Source organism: Heterodontus francisci, chromosome 3, assembly GCF_036365525.1.
Source record: "Heterodontus francisci isolate sHetFra1 chromosome 3, sHetFra1.hap1, whole genome shotgun sequence".
NCBI lineage: Eukaryota > Metazoa > Chordata > Chondrichthyes > Heterodontiformes > Heterodontidae > Heterodontus > Heterodontus francisci.
Window position 1 is genome coordinate 123,488,881 of NC_090373.1, and position 24,609 is coordinate 123,513,489.

At 41.3% G+C, this 24,609-nt stretch overlaps 1 protein-coding gene across 8 annotated transcripts in view; it reads left to right on the forward strand.

Annotated features, from left to right (window-relative positions):
• LOC137360379 (glycoprotein endo-alpha-1,2-mannosidase-like) overlaps positions 1-24,609 on the forward strand; it is a 281,877-nt gene that overhangs the window by 229,629 nt on the left and 27,639 nt on the right. Inside the window, exons 1-5 of one of the 8 annotated variants that reach the window (XM_068025872.1) lie at positions 13,104-13,264; positions 13,356-13,464; positions 16,258-16,323; positions 17,125-18,229; positions 20,390-20,499. In XM_068025872.1, coding sequence (XP_067881973.1) covers positions 17,677-18,229; positions 20,390-20,499 — 663 coding nt within the window. In that variant the 5' untranslated portion in view covers positions 13,104-13,264; positions 13,356-13,464; positions 16,258-16,323; positions 17,125-17,676. The other 7 variants (XM_068025853.1, XM_068025869.1, XM_068025880.1 and 4 more) reach the window with 7 other exon arrangements.

Sequence of the window (24,609 nt, forward strand, 5' to 3'; positions counted from 1 at the left end):
CTCAATTTTTTAAGCACTTCAAAGCTTTTTTTTAAACTGGGATTCCTCGACTGTCAGCACCATGACTCACCCGAGCACAGGAATTTATTTGCAGCCTGTTGTTCAGTGCTCTATCTCCCACAGCTGGAGATAAGTTTTTTCTTCTTCCCACTATTTGGGCCAGTATTTCTTTCATTATTTTCAAGTACTTGTTTTGAAGCTTGTTCAGTGATTTGCTGTTTTGCCCGTGGTCTTCAAGGTTATAACTGGTCTTTTCACCACAGCTGTCACCATGTCATGTGTTCTTTGTGTTATCTTAAGTAACACAATGAGATACTTAGATTCCAGTTCCTTGAAGATCTCTAAAGGTGTATTAACAGCTAAGCTAGTATATACAATACAGAGTGTCACTTGGGGATTTGAGTGCACCATGCATTCCATCAATTGCTCTTTGTAACTGTGGGAACACTGCCAGTTTATAGAATTGGGTAGCTCTCTCTCTCTCTCTCATAGGAACATAGGAAATAAGAGCAGGAGTAGGCCATTTGGCCCATTGAGCCTGCTCTGCCATTCAAACAGAACATGGCTGATCATCTACCCCTATGCCATTGTTCTCCATAATCTCCATATCCCTTGATGTTGTTAGTATTCAGAAATCTATGAATTTCTGTCTTGAACATGCTCAATGGTTGAGTTTCCACAGCCCTCTGGGGTAGAAAATTCCACCGATTCACCACCTTCTGAGGAAAGAATTCCTCCTCATCTCAGTCTTAAATGACCTGCCCCTTATTCTGAGACTATGTCCCCTTGATCTAGACTCACCAGCCAGAGGAAACATCCTATCCACATCTACCCTGCCATGGCCTGTAAGAATTTTGTAAGTTTCAATGAGATCACCTCTCATTCTTCAAAACTCTACAGGCCAGTTTCTGCAATCTCATCTCATAAAGCAACCCTACCATCCCGTGGATTAGTATGGTGAACCTCCATTGCACTTCCTCGATGGCAAGTATATCCTTCCTCAGAGAAGGAGTCTAAAACTGTACACAATATTCCAGGTGCAGTTTCACCAAGGCTTTATACAATTGCTGCAAGACATCGTTACTCCTGTACTCAAATCCCCTTGCAATGAAAGCCAACATACAATTTGCCTTCTTAATTACTTGTTTTTTTTAATTAATTCATGGGATGTGGGCGCTGCTGGCCAGGCCAGCATTTACTGCCCATCCCTAATTGCCCTTGAGAAGGTGGTGGTGAGCTGCCTTCTTGAACCACTGCAGTCCATGTGAGATAGGTATACCCACAGTGCTGTTAGGAAGGGAGTTCCAGGAGTTTGACCTAGCGACAGTGAAGGAATGGCGATATCGTTCCAAGTCAGGATGGTGTGTGACTAGGAGGGGAACTTGCAGGTGGTGGTGTTCCCATGCATTTGCTGCCCTTGTCCTCCTAGTTGGTCGCAGGTTTGGAAGGTGCTGTCTAAGGGGCCTTGGTGCATTGCTGCAGTGCATCTTGTAGGTGGTACACGTTGCTGCCACTGTGCTTCGGTGGTGGAGGGAGTGAATGTTTGTAGATGGGGTGCCAATCAGCAGGCTGCTTTATCATGGATGGTGTCGAGCTTCTTGAGTGTTGTTGGAGCTGCACCCATCCAGGCAAGTGGAGAATATTCCATCACACTCCTGACTTGTGCCTTGTAGATGGTGGACAGGCTTTGGAGAGTCAGGAGGTGAGTTACTCGCCTCAGGATTCCTAGCCTCTGACCTGCTCTTGTAGTCACGGTATTTATATGGCTACTCCAGTTCAGTTTCTGGTCAATGGTTGCCCCTAGGATGTTGATAGTGGGGCATTTCGCGATGGTAATGCCGTTGAATGTCAAGGGGAGATGGTTAGATTCTCTGTTATTGGAGATGGTCATTGCCTGGCACTTGTGTGGCACAAATGTTACTTGTCACTTCTCAGCCCAAGCCTGGATATTGTCCAGGTCTTGCTGCATTTCTACACGGACTGCTTCAGTATCTGAGGAGTCACGAATGGTGCTGAACATAGTGCAATCATCAGCGAACATCCCCACTTGTGACCTTATGATTGAAGGAAGGTCATTGATGAAGCAGCTGAAGATGGTTGGGCCTAGGACACTACCCTAAGGAACTCCTGCAGTGATATCCTGGAGCTCAGATGATTGACCTCCAACAACCACAATCATCTTCCTTTGCGCTAGGTATGACTCCAGCCAGCGGAAGATTTTCGCCCTGATTCCCATTGACCTCAGTTTTGCTAGGGCTCCTTGATGCCATACTCGGGCAAATGTTGCACCTGTATACAAGCTTTTCGTGACTTATGAACAAAGACACCCAGATCCCTTTGGACATCATCACTTCCCAACCTCTCACCATTTAACAAACACACTGCCTTTCTGTTTTTTCTACCAAAGTGGATCACTTCACACTTACTCACATGATATTCCATCCGCTATGTTCTTGCCAATTAACATAGCCTGTCTAAATCCCCTCGAATCCTCCTTGCATCCTCCTCACAACTTACATTTCCTCCTTGTTTTGTGTCATCAGCGAATTTGGAAATATTACAATTGGTCCCCATATCCAAATCATATATATTGTGAACAGCTGTGGCCCAAGCACTGATCCTTGCAATACCCCACTAGTGCCATCCTGAGAATGACCCATTTATTCGTACTCTCTGCTTTCTGTCTGTTAACCAATTCTCAATCCATTGCAGTATATTACCCTTAGTCCCATGTGCTCTAATTTTGTTTACTAACTTCCTGTGTGGGACCTTATCAAAAGCCTTCTGAAAATCCAAATACACCATATCCACTGGTTCTCCTTTATCTATGCTATAAGTAACATCTTCAAAAAACTCCAACAGGTTTGTCAAACATGATTTTCCTTTCACAAATCCATGTTGACTGTACCCAATCATATCATTATCTTCCAAGTGTCCAGTTATCTCATCCTTTATAATTGATACGAACATTTTCCCTACTACTGACATTAAACTAACAGGTCTGTAGTTCTCTGTTTTCTCGCTCACTAGCGTGTTCTAAGCTTGAGATATAAATCCCAGCTGCAGTTATTAAAAGGTTCGAAGCCATGCATGGTTCGGCAGATCCTGTAATTGAAGCCTCGTTCACATATAGTAGAGTGAGTTTGGTGGAAACAATCGAAGGTATTACATTGCTTAGTCTCTCCGCCATTTCCTTATTCTCCACCACAAACTCTCCCATCTCCGTCTGCAATGGATCCACATTTGTCCTTGCTAATCATTTCCTTTTCACATACTTAAAGAAACTTTTACAGTCCACCTTTATGTCTCTTGCTAGCTTACATTCATAATCTCTTTTCTCTTTCTTTATCCATTTCTTGGTCCTCCTTTGTTGGACTCTAAATTACTCCCAATCCTCGGGTTTACCACTTTTTCTGGCAACCTTATAAGCCACTTCCTTTGACCTAATGCAATCTTTAATTTCTTTTGTTAGCCATAGTTGATTCACCTTTCCTGTTGGGTTCTTGCGTCTTAGAGGAATGTTTATTTGTTTTAAACTGTGTAAACTCTGTAAGCCTTAAATACTAGTCATTGCCTGTCCACCATCAAATCTTTTAATGCATTTTCTCAATCTACCACAACCAAATTGCCACTCATACCTTCTTAGTTTCCTTTGTTCAGATTTCAGACCCTAGTTTCAGAATGAACTATATCTCTTTCAAATGTAGAATTCTTCATATTGGCTATTTCCTAATGGCTCCTTTACAGCAAGATTATTAATTATCCCAAATCTCATTGCATAATACTAAATCTAAAATAGCCCGATCCCTAGTTGGTTCTTCAACATACTGCTCCAGAAACCGACCTCATACACACTCCAGGAATTCATCCTCCACAACATTCGTGCTAATTAGGTTTACCCAATCAATATGTAAATTGAAGGTTTATTCTTTATTCATTTCCTTCCGTTGGGAAGGATATGAATTGCACAGCCCTCCTGAATGGAGCATCACAGACCTTCCTGTGCAGTGGTAAGCAATTAACTGACTTAGGTGGCAAAGATTTATCTGTGGATGCCTAGAAGGATCCAGGCACAAACGGCAGAATGTTATGGCCCTCGTCCCTGCCGGAAGTGTGGGACCATTTTTGGATCAGGAGCCCAATTTACCTATTGGCAGGCTTTGCCGAGGCTCTTTCTCAGAGCAGTGGCATTAACATCCCGTCTCCAGGCTCCCCAAACAATTAAGGGGGTTGGGTGGGCTGACATGGCCATTTTGTCAAAAGAAAAATTTCTAATTAAAGAAATCATGGATTTTTGAGGCTGCAGCACCCACAGGAATGGAGAGAAGATCTGTGAAGGATGCCCGCTGCATCTCTCACTCTAACCTGAAGGTCCTGCTGAGGGATCTGAGAGACTGCAGTGAGGTGAGCTCTCCTAAAGGATGGTAAGAAGAGGATAGCCTTTCCAAACAAGCAGGTGTGGATGTAAGTGACTGAGGAAGTCAGCAGCAGGTGTGTGGTCCCTCCAATTTGGAGATAGTGCATCAAGGGGATCCAGGAACCTATGACAGGTGAGTGGCATAACACTTTCAGGTACCAAGCCCCTGGTTCATTGGGAAGGAGGTCTTGTTCCAGGAGGCTGCAGATGTCAGCAGCAACTTGCCCTGAGAGCCTGAGCTCCTGAGACACTGATGCTCAGACATGTCAAGAGAGCTGATCCGCTGTCTGTAGACCCAGTGATGGGGTGTCTCACCTCATTCCAGCTGGATCTCAGTGTCTATCCCCTCCACCCTGCGGAGGACCATGTGGCTGAGCAGATGGCAGTTGGTGCTGTTTCTGTTATTGCTCCTCCTGCTGCTGGAGCAATTGATGGTGGTGTGGCTTCTGCTCCTCAGAGGTGGAAGGTGGAGCTGCAGAAACTGCTCCCATGCTGTGTTGAAGGCTGGCAGAATGGAAGTATAGCTGAAGTTGAACGTAATTCTTGTGTTCAAACCATAGAGTAACCAGTCAAGGGTAAAAGGTTACGTCTGGAGTGTAGAACTCTAGCATTGTTGGGAAAGAAGGAATTCATGGTTGACTTTTTAATTGCCTCAATTGCTTTCCTGACAGACCAAAGGGGTTTTCCCTGCTGGACTCGGAACCTCCCCCAGAAAATGGCAAAAGGTGGAATGACGTCGGAATCCCGACCCAAGATCAGTTAGAGGGGATTTACATTTGGAATACTGCGTGCAGTTCTGGTCGCCACATTACCAAAAGGATGTGGATGCTTTGGAGAGGGTGCAGAGGAGGTTCACCAGGATGTTGCCTGGTATGGAGGGCGCTAGCTATGAAGAGAGGTTGAGTAGATTAGGATTATTTTCATTAGAAAGACGGAGGTTGAGGGGGGACCTGATTGAGGTGTACAAAATTATGAGAGGTATAGACAGGGTGGATAGCAAGAGGCTTTTTCCCCCAGAGTGGGGGATTCAATTACTAGAGGACACGAGTTCAAAGTGAAAGGGGAAAAGTTTAGGGGGGTATGCGTGGAAAGTTCTTTATGCAGAGGGTGGTGGGTGCCTGGAACGCGTTGCCAGAGGAGGTGGTAGATGCGGGCACGATGGCGTCTTTTAAGATGTATCTAGACAGATACATGAATGGGCAGGAAGAAAAGAGATACAGACCCTTAGAAAATAGGCGACATGTTTAGATAGAGGATCTGGATCGGCGCAGGCTTGGAGGGCTGAAGGGCCTGTTCCTGTGCTGCAATTTTCTTTGTTCTTTGTTCTTTGTTCCCCTCACACACTGAAATCTGCTTCCACCTGGCTGGGAAAATGCTGCCCAAAGAAACTCAAGGCAGTGGTGATGTAAGCTATTACAGACAATGCCGTGTTCTTGCAGATCTTCAGCCAGTAATTGCCATTTTCACCAATAGCCTCTCAAATCTGCAGCCTTCAGAGGTTCAGATGATCGGAAAAGTCTACATGAGACTTCTGTATGCCCAGTGACGGAATGCCCATCAGTAAGGCAGAGTTGCCTCCCGTAAAACTTGATTCTAAAGTACTCCCATCCAGCCTCTTAAATTCTTTCTTCTATATACTCATCCTCCTTATTTCTATAGCACAAGGATAGAGCTATTCAAATCCAGAAATCCATGTCCCATTGTAAAGCAGTTCATTGAACAGAGCTGAGTAAAACTTGCAGCAAAACACCAGACTGAACCTGCAAAGTACTAAAGATATTTATGTGAGCCATAACTCCAACCATCAGTAGAAGCACACAAATTGGCCATTTTTTTTTTTGGAGGATAACTTGGGGGCAGATTTTTTGCAGTGGATTTGACCTGGTAACTTCAAATAAGCCATTTTACTCCATTCATTATCCAAAATCTTCCCCAAAATGGGATTAACTCAGATGAAAATTGAGGCACCTGTACGCAATGCCATGGAAGAGCAATTATATTTCAAACAAAAAGTCACAGATGCTTCAATCCATTCTGATTTTTAAGGTTTAAAAAGCATAGCTCTATTTATTTTTGTGAGGAGCAGTGTTTTGAAATTTGTACATATTTAGGTATTTAATTGTAATTCAGTATTAACTATATTAAAATTCACCTGTTTTGATTTGAATTACATAACAACATACTCCAAGTAGACACCGATTGATTGCTAAACATGTGGAGGCGAACAGGATAAATTGTAATAATCCTTAATAGATTCATAAATTAGCTTAGTTGCATGTAGAGTATTAAAACATATTATGATTTAGCCTTTAGTTTTATTTTTGTAATTACATTTTAAGTGTATACAGATTGATCTCACTGAATTAATGCAAATTATTCAAATTAGAACATTTGCATTTTGACACTTGATTTATTAAGAGATGCCAGAGAGAAACTATATTCAGAAGCGATTTTATTTAACAAAAACATATTTCTGCAAATACCATTTGTTGATTAAATTTGCTTTAATGATTTAATTTTTGCATATGGACATTAACATGCAAATTGTTTAAACAGATGTTTAAGAAAGATAAAAATATTTTAAGGGATTTTATCCCTCACTATGAAAAGTGTGTTTGACCTATTTGAACCTTGCAGCACCAATCTTATAAAATCAATAGAAAGCAGTAATGTAAGAGATGATTTGTAACTATAGCTCCACATTCACTCTGTTAATTAATGCATTTAAATAGATTACCTATTTTTTTTAAACATCTTTACCATGAAATTTAGTGCATAAGCCCAACTTAGATTATTGAAGAGAACAGAAAGTGCCAGAAATATTCAGCAGGTATGGTAGCATCTGTGTAGAGAGAAACAGACTTGACGTTCCAGGTCTGTGACCCTTCATCAGAAGCCTCAGTATTAGGCTATGGCCTAACTAGTGTTTTATACAGTTCTAGCATAACTTCCCTGCTCTTATATTCTATGCCTCGGCTAATAAAGGAGTATCCCATAAGTCTTCTTAACCACCTTATATACCTATCCTGCCACCTTCAGGGATCTATGGACCTGCACTCCAAAGTCCTTCTGTTCCTCTACACTTCTCAGTATCCTACCATTTATTGTGTATTTCCTTGCTTTGTTTGCCCTCCTGAATGCACTTCTCCAGATTGAATTCCATTTGCCACTTGCTGCCCACTTGACCAGTCCATTGATAACTTCCTTCAGTCTACAGCTTTCTTCCTCACTATCAACCACATGGTCAAGTTTTGTATCATCTGTAAACTTCTTAATCATGTCCCCTACATTTTAATCTAAATATTGATATATACCATGAAAAGCAAGGGACCTACTACTGAGCCCTGTGGAACCCCACTGGAAATGGCCTTCCAGTCACAAAAACACCCGTCAACCATTACTCTTTGCTTCCTGCCTCTCAGCCAATTTGGATCCAAGTTGCCATTTTCCCTTGGATCCAATGGGCTTTTACTTTTCTGACCAGTTTGCCCTGTGGGATCTTGTCAAGAGCCTTGCTAAATTCATGTAGACTACATCAAACATATTATCCTGATTGGCCCTCCTTCTTACCTCCTTAAAAAATTCAATCAAGTTAATCAGATGCAACCTTCTCTTAACAAATCCATACTGACTACCTTGATTAATCCATGCCTTTCTAAACGATGATTTACACACTCCTTCAGAATCTTTTTCCAATAATTTGCCCACCACCGAGGTTCAACTGACTGGCCTGTAATTACTCGGTCTATCTCTTCCTCCCTTTTTAAACAATGGTAAAGTATTAGCATTCCTCCAGTCCTCTGGCACCATACCTATAGCCAGAAAGGAAAATGATGGTCAGAGCCTCTGCTATTTTGCCCCTTCTTTCTCTTAGCAGCATGGGATACATTTTGTCTGGGTCTGGTGACTTATCCACTTTCAAAGATGCTAAACCCCTTAATATGTCCTTTTTCATTAGATTTATCCCATCTAATATTTCACACTCCTCCTCCTTAAACACAATGTCTGCATCGCCCCCCTCTTTTCATGAAGACAAATGCAAAGCATTCATTAAAAACCATGTCCACGTCTTCAGTTTACACATAAAAGTTCTTTTTTTGTTTTCTCATAGGCCCCACTCTTTCCTTAGTTATCTTTTTGCTCTTTATGTATTTATAAAACATCTTTGAGTTTTCCTTAATTTTACTTGCTGATATTTCTTCATGTTCTATGCTTGATTTCCTCATTTCCTTTTTAATTTCACCCCTGCAATTTTTATACTGCTCTCGGTTTTCTGCAGTATTGAGCTCTCGGTACCTGATGTAACTTCTCTTTTTTGCCTTATCGTACCCTGTAAGATATATGACATCCAGATGGGACTAGATTTTGGAGTTCAAACCTTTTACTTTGTAGGAACATTTTTGTTCTGAACCCTTTCTGTCTCCTCCTTGAATGACTCCCACTGCTGTGCCATTAATTTACCTTCAAGTAGCTGATTCCAATCCACTTTTGCCAAGTCACATCTCAGCTTGGGGTCTTTCCACAATTTAAAACTTTTACTCCTGGTCTGTCACTGTCCTTTTCCATAACTATGCTAAACGTAAAGGAATTATGATCATGACCACCAAAACGCTCTCCCACTGATACCACTTCCACTGCCCAGATTCATTCTGTAAAACTAAGACCAGAACTGCCCTTTCTCTTGTTGGATTTACTATAAACTAGATAAAAAAAAGTTCTCCTGTATGCATTTTAAGAATTTTGCAACCTATATACCGTTTACACTGATTTTATCACATTACTATTGGAGTAATTGAAAGCCCCTACTATTACTGCACTATTATTTCTGCACTGCATATTTACTTTTCTTGTCCCTCTGATTGTTTGGGGGTCCAGAGAAAACTCTGAGCAGTGTGCTTGCCCCTTTTTTGTTCCTCAGTTGTTTCCTGGCCGTGTTCAAACAACTAAAGGGGTCATGGAGGAATTGTCCAGATTTTATCCCCCTAATTGGCCTGGATTTTTATCTCTTTTATCGCCTCTCCCAGGAAATTACTTATATTTGGGGTGTGGTGGAGAGTGTTTATATTTTGTGATGCATAAGGCATCGCAGTTATGTGGGATAGGCGGGGTGGACCAGGCTCTTTGCCTGTCTGTCATTTTTCATATGTTCAGAATCGCATTACAAAGGCTGTCATTGATTCTTTTGAAAATAAAAGCAGCAAGCAAAATTTGGGGAATGAATATACATTTTGATTAGCGTAACACAGAGATAGTGCAATCATGATATTTCAACAAAAGGCTGGTATTTAAGCTAGGATTAAGAGTAATTTTCAACCTAACTTAACTGATATTTACCACCATGTAAAGCTGTATGCAAAAGGTCAGTGCCAAAAATGTTTATGCTTTAAATACTCAGAATAACTTGTATAGAATCATGTATATGGTTTACTCCGCTGAAGTGGCAGCTGGGAGTATTTACAAAGAACTGAGTCTACTTTACATATTAATTGCATAAGTCTGTGTATGTTAGTAACAATAAGACATCTCATTTACACAGAAATGGGTGAATTGTTATTCAGATGAATTGCCTTGATTAATTAACCACTTTACATATTTCCCTAACTAATTAGTCACATTGTGACCACAAAAATCTGATGGATGATCAGGGTATATAAGTTTGTCCTACAAGGGATTTTTTTTTCAAAAGTGTTCTTTCACTTACCTTTAAAGAAGAGGTCCATTGTTGACTTTCAGAGGAATCAGTCCTTGTGAAAATGAAGCATGTTAAAAATTCCATTGCTGGTGCTATAGTGATGACTTTAATTAAGGAGGTTGTTAATTCAACAGGGAACTGCAATTCTGTTGAGAACTTTTAGTAATTTTTGAATCATACAAAACAAAGCCAATACTCATACCTACAACAAAGTTAATTTTATTCCAATAAAAAGCATAATTAAAACTCTTGAGAAATAATTTTCTCCTCATGGTTGATATACTAAATGGGGTGGTACTAAGGTACACAGTTGACAAATGTCCCAGATCTTATCTCCACTAAAGTTAGCTAAACTGGGATTGTGGTGAGGCTTTATATTTGTCTTTGCTGTCTCCACGCAAGGTGGGGGAATATACTCTTGATTGTCATTTAGTGACACCAACTCAAGAGCTCGCATGTGTGGGCTGCAGGCATAGGCAGAATTGGGCTCAGCTTTGATCGCCTATCCTCACCACCCCCATAATTAAGTCATTTGCTGCCTAGGAAGAATAGTTGTTTGGACAAGCAACTGGAGGACTCTTAGTACCCTGTGAAACTATGTCCTATCATCAGTTACTGCTTACAGTAGAAGTTGGGAGAAAAGGGAAGAAAAACTTAATTTGGTCTAACAACTTCTAAGGGGGAAAAATGCAATCAAAAACAGATTTACCTTGACTTCCCCGAGGGCTACTACCTGTGCAGCCCACACAGCATTCTTCAGTGATAGAAGAGTTGATACATGAATGAATTTCTCTGTCCTAAATCTTTTAAAGAAAGAAAAATGCTGTATTTGAGTTCAAATTCAGAGGCACAGAGCAAGAGGTTTTTCCAAGAGTATGAATAATCAACAACAACGCGGAGAAATGTGAAGAGATTCATTTTGATAGGAAGAACATGGACAGACAATATAAAGGGTACAATTCTAAAAGGGTTGCAAGAGTAGAGGAACCTGGGGGTATATGTGCATAACTCATTGAAGGTGGCAGGACAGGTTGAGAGAGCGATTAATAAAGCATACTGTATCCTAGGCTCTATTAATAGGGGCATAAGGTAGAAGAGCAAGGAGGCTATGTTGAACTTGTATAAGATACTAGTTCGGCCTCACCTGGAGTATTGTGTCCAGTTCTGGGTGCCGCACTTTAGAAAAGTTGTGAAGGCATTGGAGAGAGTGCAGAAAAGATTCACAAGAATGATTCCAGGGATGAGGAACTTCAGTTATGAAGGTAGATTTGAGAAGTTGGGACTGTTTTCCTCTGAGAAGAGAAGGCTGAGAGGACATTTGATAGAGGTATTCAATCTCATGAGGGGTCTGGGCAGAGTGGATAGGGAAAAACTGTTCCCACTCGTGAAAGGATCAAGAACGAGAGGGCACAGATTTAAAAGAAGCAAAACCTTCTTCATGCAGGATCTGGAATGCACTGCCTGAGAGTGTGGTGGAGGCAGGTTCAATTGAGGCATTAAAAAGGGAATGAGACTGTTATCTGAAAAGGAAGAATGTGCTGGGTTATGGGGAGAAGGCGGGGGAGTGGCATTAGGTGAATTGCTCATTCGGAGCGCCGGTGCAGACACGATGGGCTGAATGGCCTCCTTTTGCACTGTATCAATTCTGTGAACTTGCTAATATTCTTTCAGGACAATAGGTTGTGCCATTAATACAGGCTTCCAGATCAGAATCCTCTTCTCAGCAATAAGGTGCTCCAAGATTGTTTTAAACACCTTCTTGTAAAAGCAAAAAGGAGCTAGAATAGCATGGAAATTTTACCATTACACTGTGATTGCAGTAAATACTGTTACATTTCAATGCAATTTATTTCTCAATTTATTTACTAAACACCATATTAAGACACAGAGGTCAGGAGTTTCCATTTTAGGTGCAATTGGCAATCCGGGTGTAAATTGCAATCCAAATTGCGAGTTTACAGAAGTTATTTTTCAGCTCAAATTTTCCACTGAAACTGATTTGCATATTGTCGAACATAAAATCTTGCAAAAACACTGCAATTGGGCAGTGTTTTACAACATTGTTTTGCATTAAAAATATTCCTTGATAGATAAGAGTGGTAGCCTTGTGCAGTTTTATTAATATCGCTGAAAATGGGTTTATGCCATAGATTAACAGGAGCAAGGAAAAGAAAAAAGGGGCATTTAAAAAGGGTGAAGCAGAGTGGAGAGAAAGCACACGAAGCAGAAGAGAGAAATGAAAGGTGAGAGAGGAGACTGGAAAGGCCATTGCGTAAGGTCCTTCCGCCATAGTGAACCGAAGGGCTGGAATCTGTGTAAAACCCCTCCGGCTGTGTGCACCAAAATGTTTTTTACTATGTAATGCCAATGTACACTGTATTTAAAATGGAATGGCAAGAATTGTGAGGCATTTCATGTTTTTCTGTGTCGAAGAAATCTTATCTCTATTGTATTTTCCGAAATGTGAAATTTGAACTGTGTTGTAATGTATTTTTGCAATTTTTTAATGAATAAAGTATTTTTTTTGGGGGGGAAAAGGAGACTGGAGAAAGGAAAGAGCAACTTTTTCGAGGCTCACCAGTGATGTGCTTACTCATGGGGATTTGATTAGCCAAGTGTTTTTTTTAGGGAGTCAATTGTAACAGCTTTTCAGATCTGCATCCTGCTGCAGTTCATTAACGAGCAAGTTGATGTGTGACGGGCAGCCGCGGCGCGTGCTGCGCGCCGATGATTGATTGACAGGCAGCAACAGCTGGAGCTCCACCCACCCCCGCCCGCCCGCCCGCACGCACACGCGCGCGCGTTCTCGATCATCACCACAGTCACCGACTCACCGTCACGTGTGAGGGAGTCGCGCGATTGTCGCCCGCGTGTGACGCCAGTTCCGGTTGGATGTCCGTTGCGGTTCGTGGCCGGGTTGAGGTGTGCGCGAGGCGGCGGGAGATGTTCTCGGTAACCGAGGGCAGTCAGCGGGATAAGGAGGAGGTGAGAGGAAGGGGCCGAGCCACAAGCAGCGGAGGAGGGGCTGCGATACTGGCCGCAGCATTCCCCCTCCCCCCACGATCCTGAGCTGCTGTGGCCTCTGCTTTCTGCAGAGCTGGCAGCACATCAGGGATGCGAGTGACAGATCCTGTGTTTACGTTTCACACTTTGAGGTTAAAACAAGTCAACTTCTTCCCAGTTTTCACCCGTCCCTTTGAAAGATCAACGCCCTGAAAACGCTAAATCTCGCTTCTCTCCCCACAGGTGCTGCCTGACCTGCTGGCAGTGCAGCGGAGTTTCTAGCATTTGGACTTCGTTTCAGGAAATGAAGCTGGGCAGGTGGAAGGAGTGGCAGTGGGAGAGCATTTTGGTGGTAGTGATCATAATTCAGCCAGTTTTAACATAATTATGGAAAACGACAAGGAAAGAACAGGAGTTAGAGTTCTCAATTGGGGCAGGGCCAATTTTACTAAACTGAGGAGCGATATAGCGAAAGTGTACTTGAAGCTAAATCAGTGTCAGAGCAGTGGGAGGCATTCAAAGGGGAGATTCAAGGGGTTCAGAGTAAACGTGTTCCCACAAAGAAAAAGGGTGAGATGGCCAAATCTAGAGCCCCATGGATCTCAAGGAGCTTACAGGGTAAGGTAAGGCAGAAAAGAAAAGTTATATAATAAAAGCAAAATACTGCGGATGCTGGAAATCTGTAATAAAAACAAGAAATGCCGGAACCACTCAGCAGGTCTGGCAGCATATGTGGAAAGAGAAGCAGAGTTAACGTTTCGGGTCAGTGACCATTCTTCGGAAAGAAAAGCTTATGTCTGACACCGAGAACTCAGTACTACAGAAAGCCGAGAGGAGTATAGAAAGTGGAGGGGTGAAATCAAAAAGGACATTCGGAAAGCAAAGAGAGAGCATGAAAGAATATTGCCAAGCAAAATCGAGGTGAACCCAAAGATGTTTTATCAATCCATTAAGAGTAAGAGGATAACTAAGGAAAGAGTAGGGCCAATGAAAGACCAAAAGGTTAACCTATTTGTAGGGGCGGACGATGTTGGTATTGCTCTTAATGAATACTTTGCGTCTGTCTTCACAAAAAAGGGGGGCGATGCAGATATTGTAGTTAAGGAGAAGAAGTGTGAAGTATTGGATGTGATAAATGTAGGGAGAGAGGAAGTATTAATAGGATTAGCATCCTTGAAAGTTGATAAATCCCCAGGGCTGGATGAAATGTACACCAGGCTGTTAAAAGAAGCAAGAGAGGAAATAGCGTAAATTCTGACCATTTTCCAGTCCTCACTGGATTTGGGTGAGGTGCCGGAGGATTGGAGAACTGATAATGTTGTACCTCTGTTTAAAAAGGGATTGAGGGATAGACCGAATAATGACAGACTGCGTCAGAATAATTAATACTGAGTCTAACCTCAGTAGTGGGCAAAATATTGGAGCCTATTCTGAGAGACAGGATAAACTGTCACTTAGAAAGGCATGGATTAGTCAAAGATAGTCAGCATGGATTTGTTAAGGGAAGATCTTGTTTGACCACTTTAATCGAATCTTTTGAAGTAGTAACAAGGAAGATAGATGAGGATAGTGCAGTTGATGTGGTCTACATGGATTTTAGCAAGTCTCCTAACAAGGTCCCACATGGCAGACTGGTTAAAAAAATTAAATCCCATGGGATTCAGGAAATGGATACAAAATTGACTCAGTGGCAGGAAACAAAGGGTGCTTTTGCGACTAGAGGGCTGTTTCCAGCGGCGTTCTGCAAGACTCAGTACTGGGTCCCCTGCTTTTTGTGTTGTATATTAATGATTTGGACCTAAATTTAGGGGGCACGATCAAGAAGTTTGCAGACACAGTGTGGAGGATTGCTGTAGGCTGCAAGAAGACATTGATGGACTGGTCAGATGGGCAGAACAGTGGCAAATGGAATTCAACCTGGACAAGTGTGTTGTGATGCATTTGGGGTGGTCAAATAAGGCAAAGGAATACACGATTAATGGGAGAATATGAGAGATGTAGAGGAAGTGAGGGACCTTGGAGTGAATGCCCACAGATTCCTGAAGGTAGCAGGACAGGCCAATAAGGTGGTTAAGAAGACGTATGGAATCCTTCCCTTTATTAGCTGAGGTATAGAATATAAGAGCAGGGAGGTTATGCTGGAACTGTATAACTCATTGGTTAGGCCATAACCTGAGTACTGTGTGTGGCAGTTATGGTCACTTCATTACAGAAAGGATGTAATTGTACTAGAGAGGGTACAGAGGAGATTTACAAGGATGTTGACAGGATTGACAAAATGCAGCAATGAGGAAAGATTGGATCGGCTTGGAACAGAGAAAGATGAGGGGAGACCTGATAGAAATGTCCAACATTTTGAGGGGCCTGGATAGAGTGGAGGTGAAGGGTCTATTTACATTAACAGAGAGGTCAGTGACTAGGGGGCATAGATTTAAAGTGATTGGTAGAAAAATTAGAGGGGAGATGAGGAAAAATGTTTTCACCCAGAGGGTGGTGGGGGTCTGGAACTCACTGCTTGAAAAGGTAGTTGAGGCAGAAACCCTCAACTCATTCAAAAGGAGTCTGGATATGCACCTCAAGTGCCGTAATCTGCAGGGCTATGGATCAAATGCTGGAAGGTGGGATTAGAATGGGTGGTGTGTTTATCGGCTGGCACGGACACGATGGGCCATTTGTCCTCTTTCTGTGCCTTAAACTTTCTATGATTTTCTGTTTTTATTTCAGGTTTCCAGCATCTGTGGTATTTTGATATTGCTGTCAATTTCCCTTTAAAAAAAGAGAAAATTCAGAGAGTTTTCCTTGAAGTGAATCTTGAGAGATCTGCTTGTGTGTCTTTGGTTGGAGGGGGCTGTGGGTGGTGAAGTTAGAAGTACTATAATGCATTTTCAGTGTTCAATGTTAGCCCCTCAAAGCTAGGAGATGTTGCAGAGGAAGGCTCATGTTTGTAATGATTTCATCACTGAATCATTACTAGTGTTTGCCTTAAATTGCCTCATATTTCAATGCTGAAATGTAACTGGAGCTGAGTGGCTGACCCAAAACTGCCACATATTTGCTAGTCATGATGCAGTTGGTTTTGTTAGTTTGAAAAATGTAATCTTATTTTTGTAACCCTCATAGTAAGCATAATTGCATCTAATTGCAGATATGGTGAGGAAATGCAGTATCTGAGTTCATAATTGATGAGGCAGAAATAAGAACCCAAGTAAAAGTAAGGAAATATTTCAGCTAATTGAGTATAAAAGTTAATTTTAAAATTGAACTAAGGACTGAATAAATAACAAGTTATTAAGAAACTAGGAGCGGGGGTCTCGATGTCAGGGGAAACTGACGCCGAGATCCTTCCTTTGCTTCTTTTCTGGAAGGCCTGCCGAATTTAGTGCCAATTGGGCACTTAACTGGACATCGGCGGGCCTTCCATAGGATTTTGGGCCCCGTCGCCAGAAGCCCCGCCCTTGGAGAACTGCCGGCCAACCACAGGCTGGAAGCTGCAGCGACACCATGTAAGTAGTGGCTGCTGCTGGAGGTGACAGTCCTGGAGGCCGAGGAGCGTTGCAGGAGCCAGGCGTCGGTCGGCCAGGGCGGGAGAGGGAGTCGGCAGCAAGGGCAGGGAGGTGGTAGTCGGCGCCCTCTCCCCCCACCCCTTCCTGATGTTGGGTCCCTCGTTCAGGCATTAAGTATTTTTGATTGAGGGACCCGCTGTCTTTACCCCCCAACATCCTTCATTCAGTGACACCTAGAATCATGCCTTTTCATGTTCAAGCTCTCTGTTTTAACTCTGCTCCCCTTTTCTGTAGTTACTTTCTATTTTGTTTCTTTTAAGTTGTTATTTGAAATTTGTCCTCTATCTTTTGGTTCTCACAGCTGGCTATATTCAAATTATGGTAAAAGCTAACTATATTTAAATTATAGGAGAAATTAATTGTATTCTCTAGCTGAGCAAATATATGCTTGTTGCTCAGCTACTGGCTGGGAGAAAAAGTGAAATTAAATCTATTTTTCTTTATTTCAGGCTATAATTCCATGTACAAATTAACAAATTGCATTTGCAAAACAGACGGCTATAGCCTCCATTCACAAAATGGAACATCAAGAGATGTCCAACAAAGAACCTGCATCTGTTGTAATGAAGGAAGAATTTTGAAGATGTAATTGATTATTACTGTGATCAAAATTGCAATACAACTAAGGATTGTAAAAGAATCTTTTCAATAACTAGGACTTCATGTAATAAAAAAACAATTGCTACAGTTCCTCTGAATTTCTGCCTTTCTGAAAAAACAGTTTTCTCTCATTCGGTAGGGAACATCAATAAATCTCTTTAGACTTTCAGGAATGCTGTGATGATTTTTAAAATCACCATTGCATAGGCAGAATCTTGCTGTCTTCTAATAAAGCAAGAACCATATATACTGTAATATTATGCCCAGCTACAAGAGCGAGGCCTAAAATCACTGGACTGAGACTTTCAAAAGAGGTTGGATTTCTATTGGTTTGCTAGTACATCATTTCTTTCTTAATCTGTACTTGTGGATGTAGTCAATATCTTTTAGAGTATGTCATCATGGCTAGATTTCGCAGAAAAATGTGGATCACTTTGCTGCTTTTTCTTTTGTTTGTTTTTGGTGTCATGATGGGCTTGAAGACCCTGAGACCTGAAGGAGCTGGGTTTGGAGATGGTGTAGGACTGGAATTATTGCCACAACTTGGTCACCGAGCTGCTGTTGCTGAGCACAAAGCAGCGCTCCCCAAGATTGGAAAGTCATCAGAAAGTGAAACTGCTCCTCGTGATTCAAAAATGAATGGACATCATAGCGTGACGAAAAGTACATCCATATCTGATGCAAAGCTTGACCATTTTCCTTCCGTAAATTATGATTTGCATGCGTTTTATTATTCATGGTATGGAAATCAACAGTTTGATGGTAAATATATACACTGGAATCACCCATTGGTTCCCCACTGGGATCCTAAAATAGCAAGCAGTTATCCTAAAGGAAGGCACATTCCTCCTGAAGACATTGGTGCCAATTTCTATCCTGAGCTAGGAGCTTACAGTTCCAGGGATCCTGCAGTTCTCAACGCACACATGAAACAACTCCGAGCCGCAGCAATAGGTAACATGATTATTATTACACTGAAATTGCCTTTGTTGAGTGTAATTTAATCAGTTTGATAGAATTGTTTGCCCGGATTTTGTGGTCAGCAGCAAGCGGTCGTGATTGCCGCTGACTGCACAGAGAAGTATGAATTTACCTGGTTTGTTGGCTGCAGAGAGGACTTCCACTTCTTGCTGCAGCATAGTCCAACCTCAGTGATCTGTGAGTGTAGTAGAAATCTGGAGCTCTCCTCTCACAAAAGACTGGATGTTAGGACAATTGAAGATTTCAAGACTGAGATTGAGATTTTTGTTAGGTAAGGTTATTAAAGGATAATGAGCAAAGGCAAATAAATAAAGCTGAGATATAGATCAACTATGATCTAATTGAATGGCAGAGCAGGCTCGTGGAGCTGAATGACATACTGCTGTTCCTGTGCTCTTAAAAGAGAATGCTTTAACAATACTGCAATGATGGGGGAAATAGTGTAAGCATTACACTGTTAAACATATTTAACAGCGCAAGACATGAGAACATTGTAAGGTTCCACCAATTCATTTTTGTCACCTGAGCAGTGAATTGTGAACAAACTTTCAGTTTTCATGAGCTAGCCAAGACTACAGCAGTTCAGTCCCCAGCATTGTTCTTGAACTACCGCTAATCTGCTGTCTACTCAAACTATCCTGTCGTATGAATTAATCTATTAAAGTAAAGCTGCACAAGAGGTGCTTTGGAAGATTTAATTTTGAATTAATGATGTATTTGAATAAACAACTTTGAATTGAGAGTAGGCTGTCAGCCAAAGTGCTGATAGGTTGTTTCATATATGATGGATATCTAGGTTTTTGAAATTATTCAAAGCTGGTGATAAAGGTTTTTCTTTGTATTGAGTGAGGAAGAATGTATAAATGAAAAATGTCTGGTTAAGAATCTCCTTGTTTCCCCTTTATGATAATTCACTGAAAACATTCAGTCTGTAAATTGGCAAAGCTGATCAGACACATGATGCATTTCGAGGATTTATTCCAAGGAACAGGGCAAACTTAGATTACTGATGAGACCACATTTTAAAAAATTAATGTTTACCTTCAAAGAAACATAGATCCAGTGAAGAAGATGTGGAGAAAGGTAACCAGGTTGATATTGGGACTTGGAGAGCTAAACTTTTCATTAGAGAAAAGAAATTTTTACAGCACAAACATGTTTCAGATTTTTAAAATGATGAGACATAGATGATGTAAAGACCCTTTCTATCTAACTCTCGCTAGGGTATGGAGCTTTATTATGCTGAAACTATGGCTTAAAATACTCTTGTGGAGACAATTAGAATAAATGCAATGTTGTCATCAGACAAATCTGGTGTGTAGATACCATTAAACAAAATAAACATCACACTTGAGCGGATGCACTTTAAAGTTGTGCCAGTCTGATTTTTATGTGTTTATCTTTAACACCTCAAATTACTTCTCCATTCCCCACAATAGGCTTGTACCCACTCTAACGTTATATAGCTCAAACCACTATCTCTTGACCAAATCCATGTTATAGATTTATGAAAGGAAAAATAAAATCTATAATTTTACTATTGGTGACAAAGCATGATAATTGTACACACTAACCGTTATGCTTTACTCACAGTAACGATTTGCTAAATTAGCAGCTCTTGTACTAGATATGTATCCACACTGTTGCAGAGATTTTTTTTTTAACAGGTATGTGTTATGACACGATTAGCCAACAGGTTTTACCAAATGATTTTACACATGGGTACACCTAACATAGGTATTAGATTGTGGGGAAATCCTATAGTGTCCACTAAATGGTTAGACATTATTGCGTAATAATATTACAATATTAGAGACACTCATCGATCAAATGTCTCTAATTCTGTGCTTTATTTTAGTTTAAAATTGGCTTTTGTTTGTGTTACAGGATTATCTGTATAAATTACAAAAATCTCTGAAATGGTCTGTGTTGTCATCAGAAGGAAGTGCTTGATTGCACTTAATGGGAATAAGTTAGTGCAATGTCCACTGGACCTAGTGAGTCGAGCCAAGCATAGAATTACTTTGTGTGTGCCAGCATCTAGAATGTGTTTTGGCAATGCTCCTTTTGTAATTTATGTTCTATTAGGACTGTACTGTTAGAAATGTCTTACTATTCACTACAACTCTGCAGGTGTATTGGCCCTGTCCTGGTATCCACCTGGAATGTCTGATGATAATGGAGAACCCACAGAAGATCTATCACCAGTCATACTGGAAGCTGCACATAAATATCAATTAAAGGTATTTTTAGAATTTATTTTTACGAGTGAAGTTTCTAGTGGTAGGAATTTACTGCTTTTACTCCTCAACTTTCTAGATCCATTGTCATCATGCAAAGTAAACTTGTAACAAATTCAGGAGAAAACTACACCAACTATTCTCAGCAGATGAGCACTGTCTGTTGTACCAATGAAAAAATTCTGTTTTCTAGAGAATTAATCCCTGTGGATTCTTTGATCCTGTCATTTAGTTGTATTTCTGTGCTGTGCAGTTGTATCAATTGGTAACAAAGTTTTGACTATCGACCCATTCATATTGGATCCTGGTATTTGTGAGAAAGGAAGCTTTATCTCTGAGCTGGGTACCCAGGACCAGACATGAAACAACAGTATTCTGATCTATTAGTTGGCTAATAGGTGGCTCAGTGGTGAGGAGTAAAAAGGAAACTGCCGCTAACTGGATAATATGCAAAGGTAGATATATAATGCATAGCTGTTTGGGCAAGAAAATTTGCTTAAGGCAGGAATTATGTGTGTAAAGCTGTCGTTGAGGGATGGAGTAGAATGAGATTTGACTTTGGAATTACAGTTGGACATTGTAGTTGATATGCAACAAGTAGTAAGTCTATTTTACATTCTATGTAAATATGTACAGTATATACATATATGTATTTGGTAAACGTTGCATTTACATTGTGTCTTGCATATTTTTAGGAAGTCCCAAAGTAATTTAGAGCCAATAAATTGCTTGGAAAATGCAGCCACTATTGTTTTGTAAGCAGATGCGGTAACCAACTTGCACATAGCAAGGTCCCACAGATAGCCAATCTGTTTTTGCAGTTTATTGAAGGATAAATGTTGGCTGGTATATCAAAAACTCTGCTGTTTGATATTGTTACGACCAGGTGAGAGGGGTCTAGGGTTTCCCTCTCAGCCTTTGCCAGGTTTAACGGTAACAGGGTTTAATTTTTTTTAAAGTATTTTCGCTCCCCCTTAGTGAATCCTTGTTCACTGCTTTCCAATTGTAAGGCAAAGATATCAATTCAGACAGGTTTTCTGAGATTTTAAACAAGAAACGTAGAAGTTTATTAATCTTAAACTCTATTTGTTTAGTTTAGAGATACAGCACTGAAACAGGCCCTTTGGTCCACCATCAACCACCCATTTATACTAATCCTACACTAATTCCATATTCCTACCTGTCCCTATATTTCCCTACCACCTACCTATACTAGGGGCAATTTATAATGGCCAATTAACCTATCAACCTGTAAGTCTTTGGCATGTGGGAGGAAACCGGAGCACCCGGAGGAAACCCACGCAGACACAGGGAGAACTCTAATCCGGTTACTGACGACAAATATGTGACGCGACCGTGCTAGCATGCACACGTGATAAACACACATGCGGATAGAGACTGAAAAGTAGAAAAGAATAAAGGGGAAAAGTTTGAGGCAATATTTCTATTTTACTGTCCTTTGAGTTTGCTGTGAAGTCTCTGGTTGCTTGTTCAGACCTGCAATTCGTTGGGGCCCAGTGCACGCTTCAACTTGTTTCGAGGTCAGAGTCTTCTCTTTCTTGAGGTTTATGTGACTTCTGTGGGTCTGGTGGCTTGGGAGAAAGCGAGAGAGAGAGGGGCTTCCTTGCTGCAGCTTCAGTTTCAATTGCCTTCTGCTTTTCTCTGTGGCACAATTCAAAAATCCCCAGGTTGCCCAGCAGGTTAGTCATGTGACTAGCTGGTTTGACCACTTCTGTTTGTGGATTCTGCCATCTTAGTTGTCATCCTGAAATGTGAACCTCCTCAAATTCAATGTCTGTTGGTCACAGTCCATTTTGGGTTAAGTGGACCAGGGAATAGTCCTTTGTCTCTCCAAGCACTGTCTGTTAGTATGCAAATGCTTTTCCAGCCAAGTGTCTGATGATTTTTTTTTTTAACAAGTCCTTTCTTCACTCCAGCGACAGTTTAAAATCAGTGTTCATATGACAAAATCAATATGCCTCATTCTTGGCAGGTGGGGATCTGCATGAGAATATTATGAGAGCTCTTATGCCCACCTGAACAGGCAGGGCCTTGGTTTAATGTCCCAGATTTTGTGATGAAAATATCAGTGAGGCTAATATGGATTAAATCGAGCAGCAGTTTCCAGAGTGTACACATGAGCAGTTAAACATGAAACCCTGGCTGTCACAGCCTGAGTTACCCTGCTGCTCCACAGGTTGTGCTATAACATTACCTCGCTGATAGACTCATCATTGAAATCCATGTCAGCATGTGAGGTTTCAATACTTATAGGAACATACCTACTTCTCCACTGAACATGCCAGAAAGATTTAGGGTTGGTGCATTCAAATATAAATGAATTTTAACAGCATAAGTCATAATTAGGGCCAAATGACCTTTCTGACAATGAAAATACACTTTACAAGTGTGGAGTTCATTCCTTCAGAATTTAATTAGTGTTAGAGATTTGAAAGAAATTACTTTGTTTTACTATTTCCTTTTCTAATCTCTCTTCCTTAATCCCAGCTTTCTTTCCCACTCTGTATTTCACTTTCTGCACATGATTTAAATCTAATTTATAATTCTTGGTTTCGATTCTCCATTTTTCAGCGAGGATGCTTTAAATTGGTTGAAGAACCAGGTTGCTGCTTGCTCTGTTTACACATGCCGTAGATCCCATGTAGATGACATTGAAGCAGGATTTTGGTGCCCAAATGGGGGCTGGAACTGTGGTGGGCAGGCATGTAATTTCCCAATGCTGGTTTCCCAACGCTGTTCTGATCGTAAATGCTTTTTTTTGGCGGGAAAGATGGGGGCCCGGCAACCCACCTGATTCTGAGAAATGACCACTTAAACCTGTTATCAAGTTTGTCAGCTTCTTAAGAGCTAGTCTGCCGTTTCTGTGGGAAGGCACAGGATCCATGCTGGATCTGGAACAAGCCAAGTAGAAGGAGGTGGCAACGTAGTGGGGAGCCAATCACGGTTACGCCATTCAACGAGATTGACTCATAAAAGGGTGCATGGCTCCCCTTCATCTACTGAATTCAGTGTCTTTTCACCCTCTCCCGCAGGTATTCCCATTTCTCCTTTGCCCACTAACTCATGCGATGCCACCCTTGTGATGTCAAGTGCTGCCTTCTCCATTGCAATAAAGATGGCAAGCTGGGGCACTCCTCCTCCTATGCGAACCCTCTCTCTAGCATTGTGCACCCTCTTCTGCAAGAGCAAAGGAGAGGGAGAGAGATAAGGCAGTGCTCGCCTCTTGCCAATTCCCACGGCAAAATCATTGTGGCAAGATCATTATGGACAGCTGTCAGCATAGTGAGAAGCGAGCGTGTTACTTTGCCACTGATTGCAAAATCTGGACCATCGTCTCAACTGAAAAACGACCCTTCCAACAATGAAGCACTCCCGAGTACTGCTCAAGACCTTGGAGTCCAGTTTGACCCCATCATCTTTTGACAAGTGAAAGCCCTACCACTGGATTAAGCTGACATCAGAAGTGGGCTGCTGTGTAAGGACAGGAACCTGTCTGGCTTCCCGTTAAAATCGAAATGAAAAGTAATCACTCTTCTTCCACAGGTGATTTATAAGGCTGAGGTGTTATGGTTCTGATATTTTCTGTTGCTGTTTCAAATGGCAACCTGTTTCCTTGCATTTGGAAAATGTATAGCGCAGAAATCTGCATTAGACTGTGGTGTTTGAACTGATGGACAGGACGTTTTGGTGGATGCAAAGTTTTGAAGCTTGAATGTGAGGCTAGCAGGTGCATGTGCACAATGGGCCAAATAGGTTCTTTTCTGCTTGCATTTCAAACAGATATGTCTTCTTGGCAGGGTTGTACCAGATTGAAATATTTTTCAGGTGCTCAAATCCTTCCGACATAAAATAGCAGTTTCCAGTTTCTTGAAGAATATGTAATCCTTTTTAAATCCAGCAAAAACTTGCATTTATATATTGCCTTTGATATAGATAAACATTACAAAGCAGTTCAGAGGTGTGAGGAAAACAGATGCAGAAACAGGAAGGAGAGGATGGATTCTTGGAGGCTCTGAAGCTCGTGGTGTGAGGATAGAAGAGAAGCTATTAGTATTGTTGCTCTGGCTATGCTTGGATCGTTAAGAATGGACC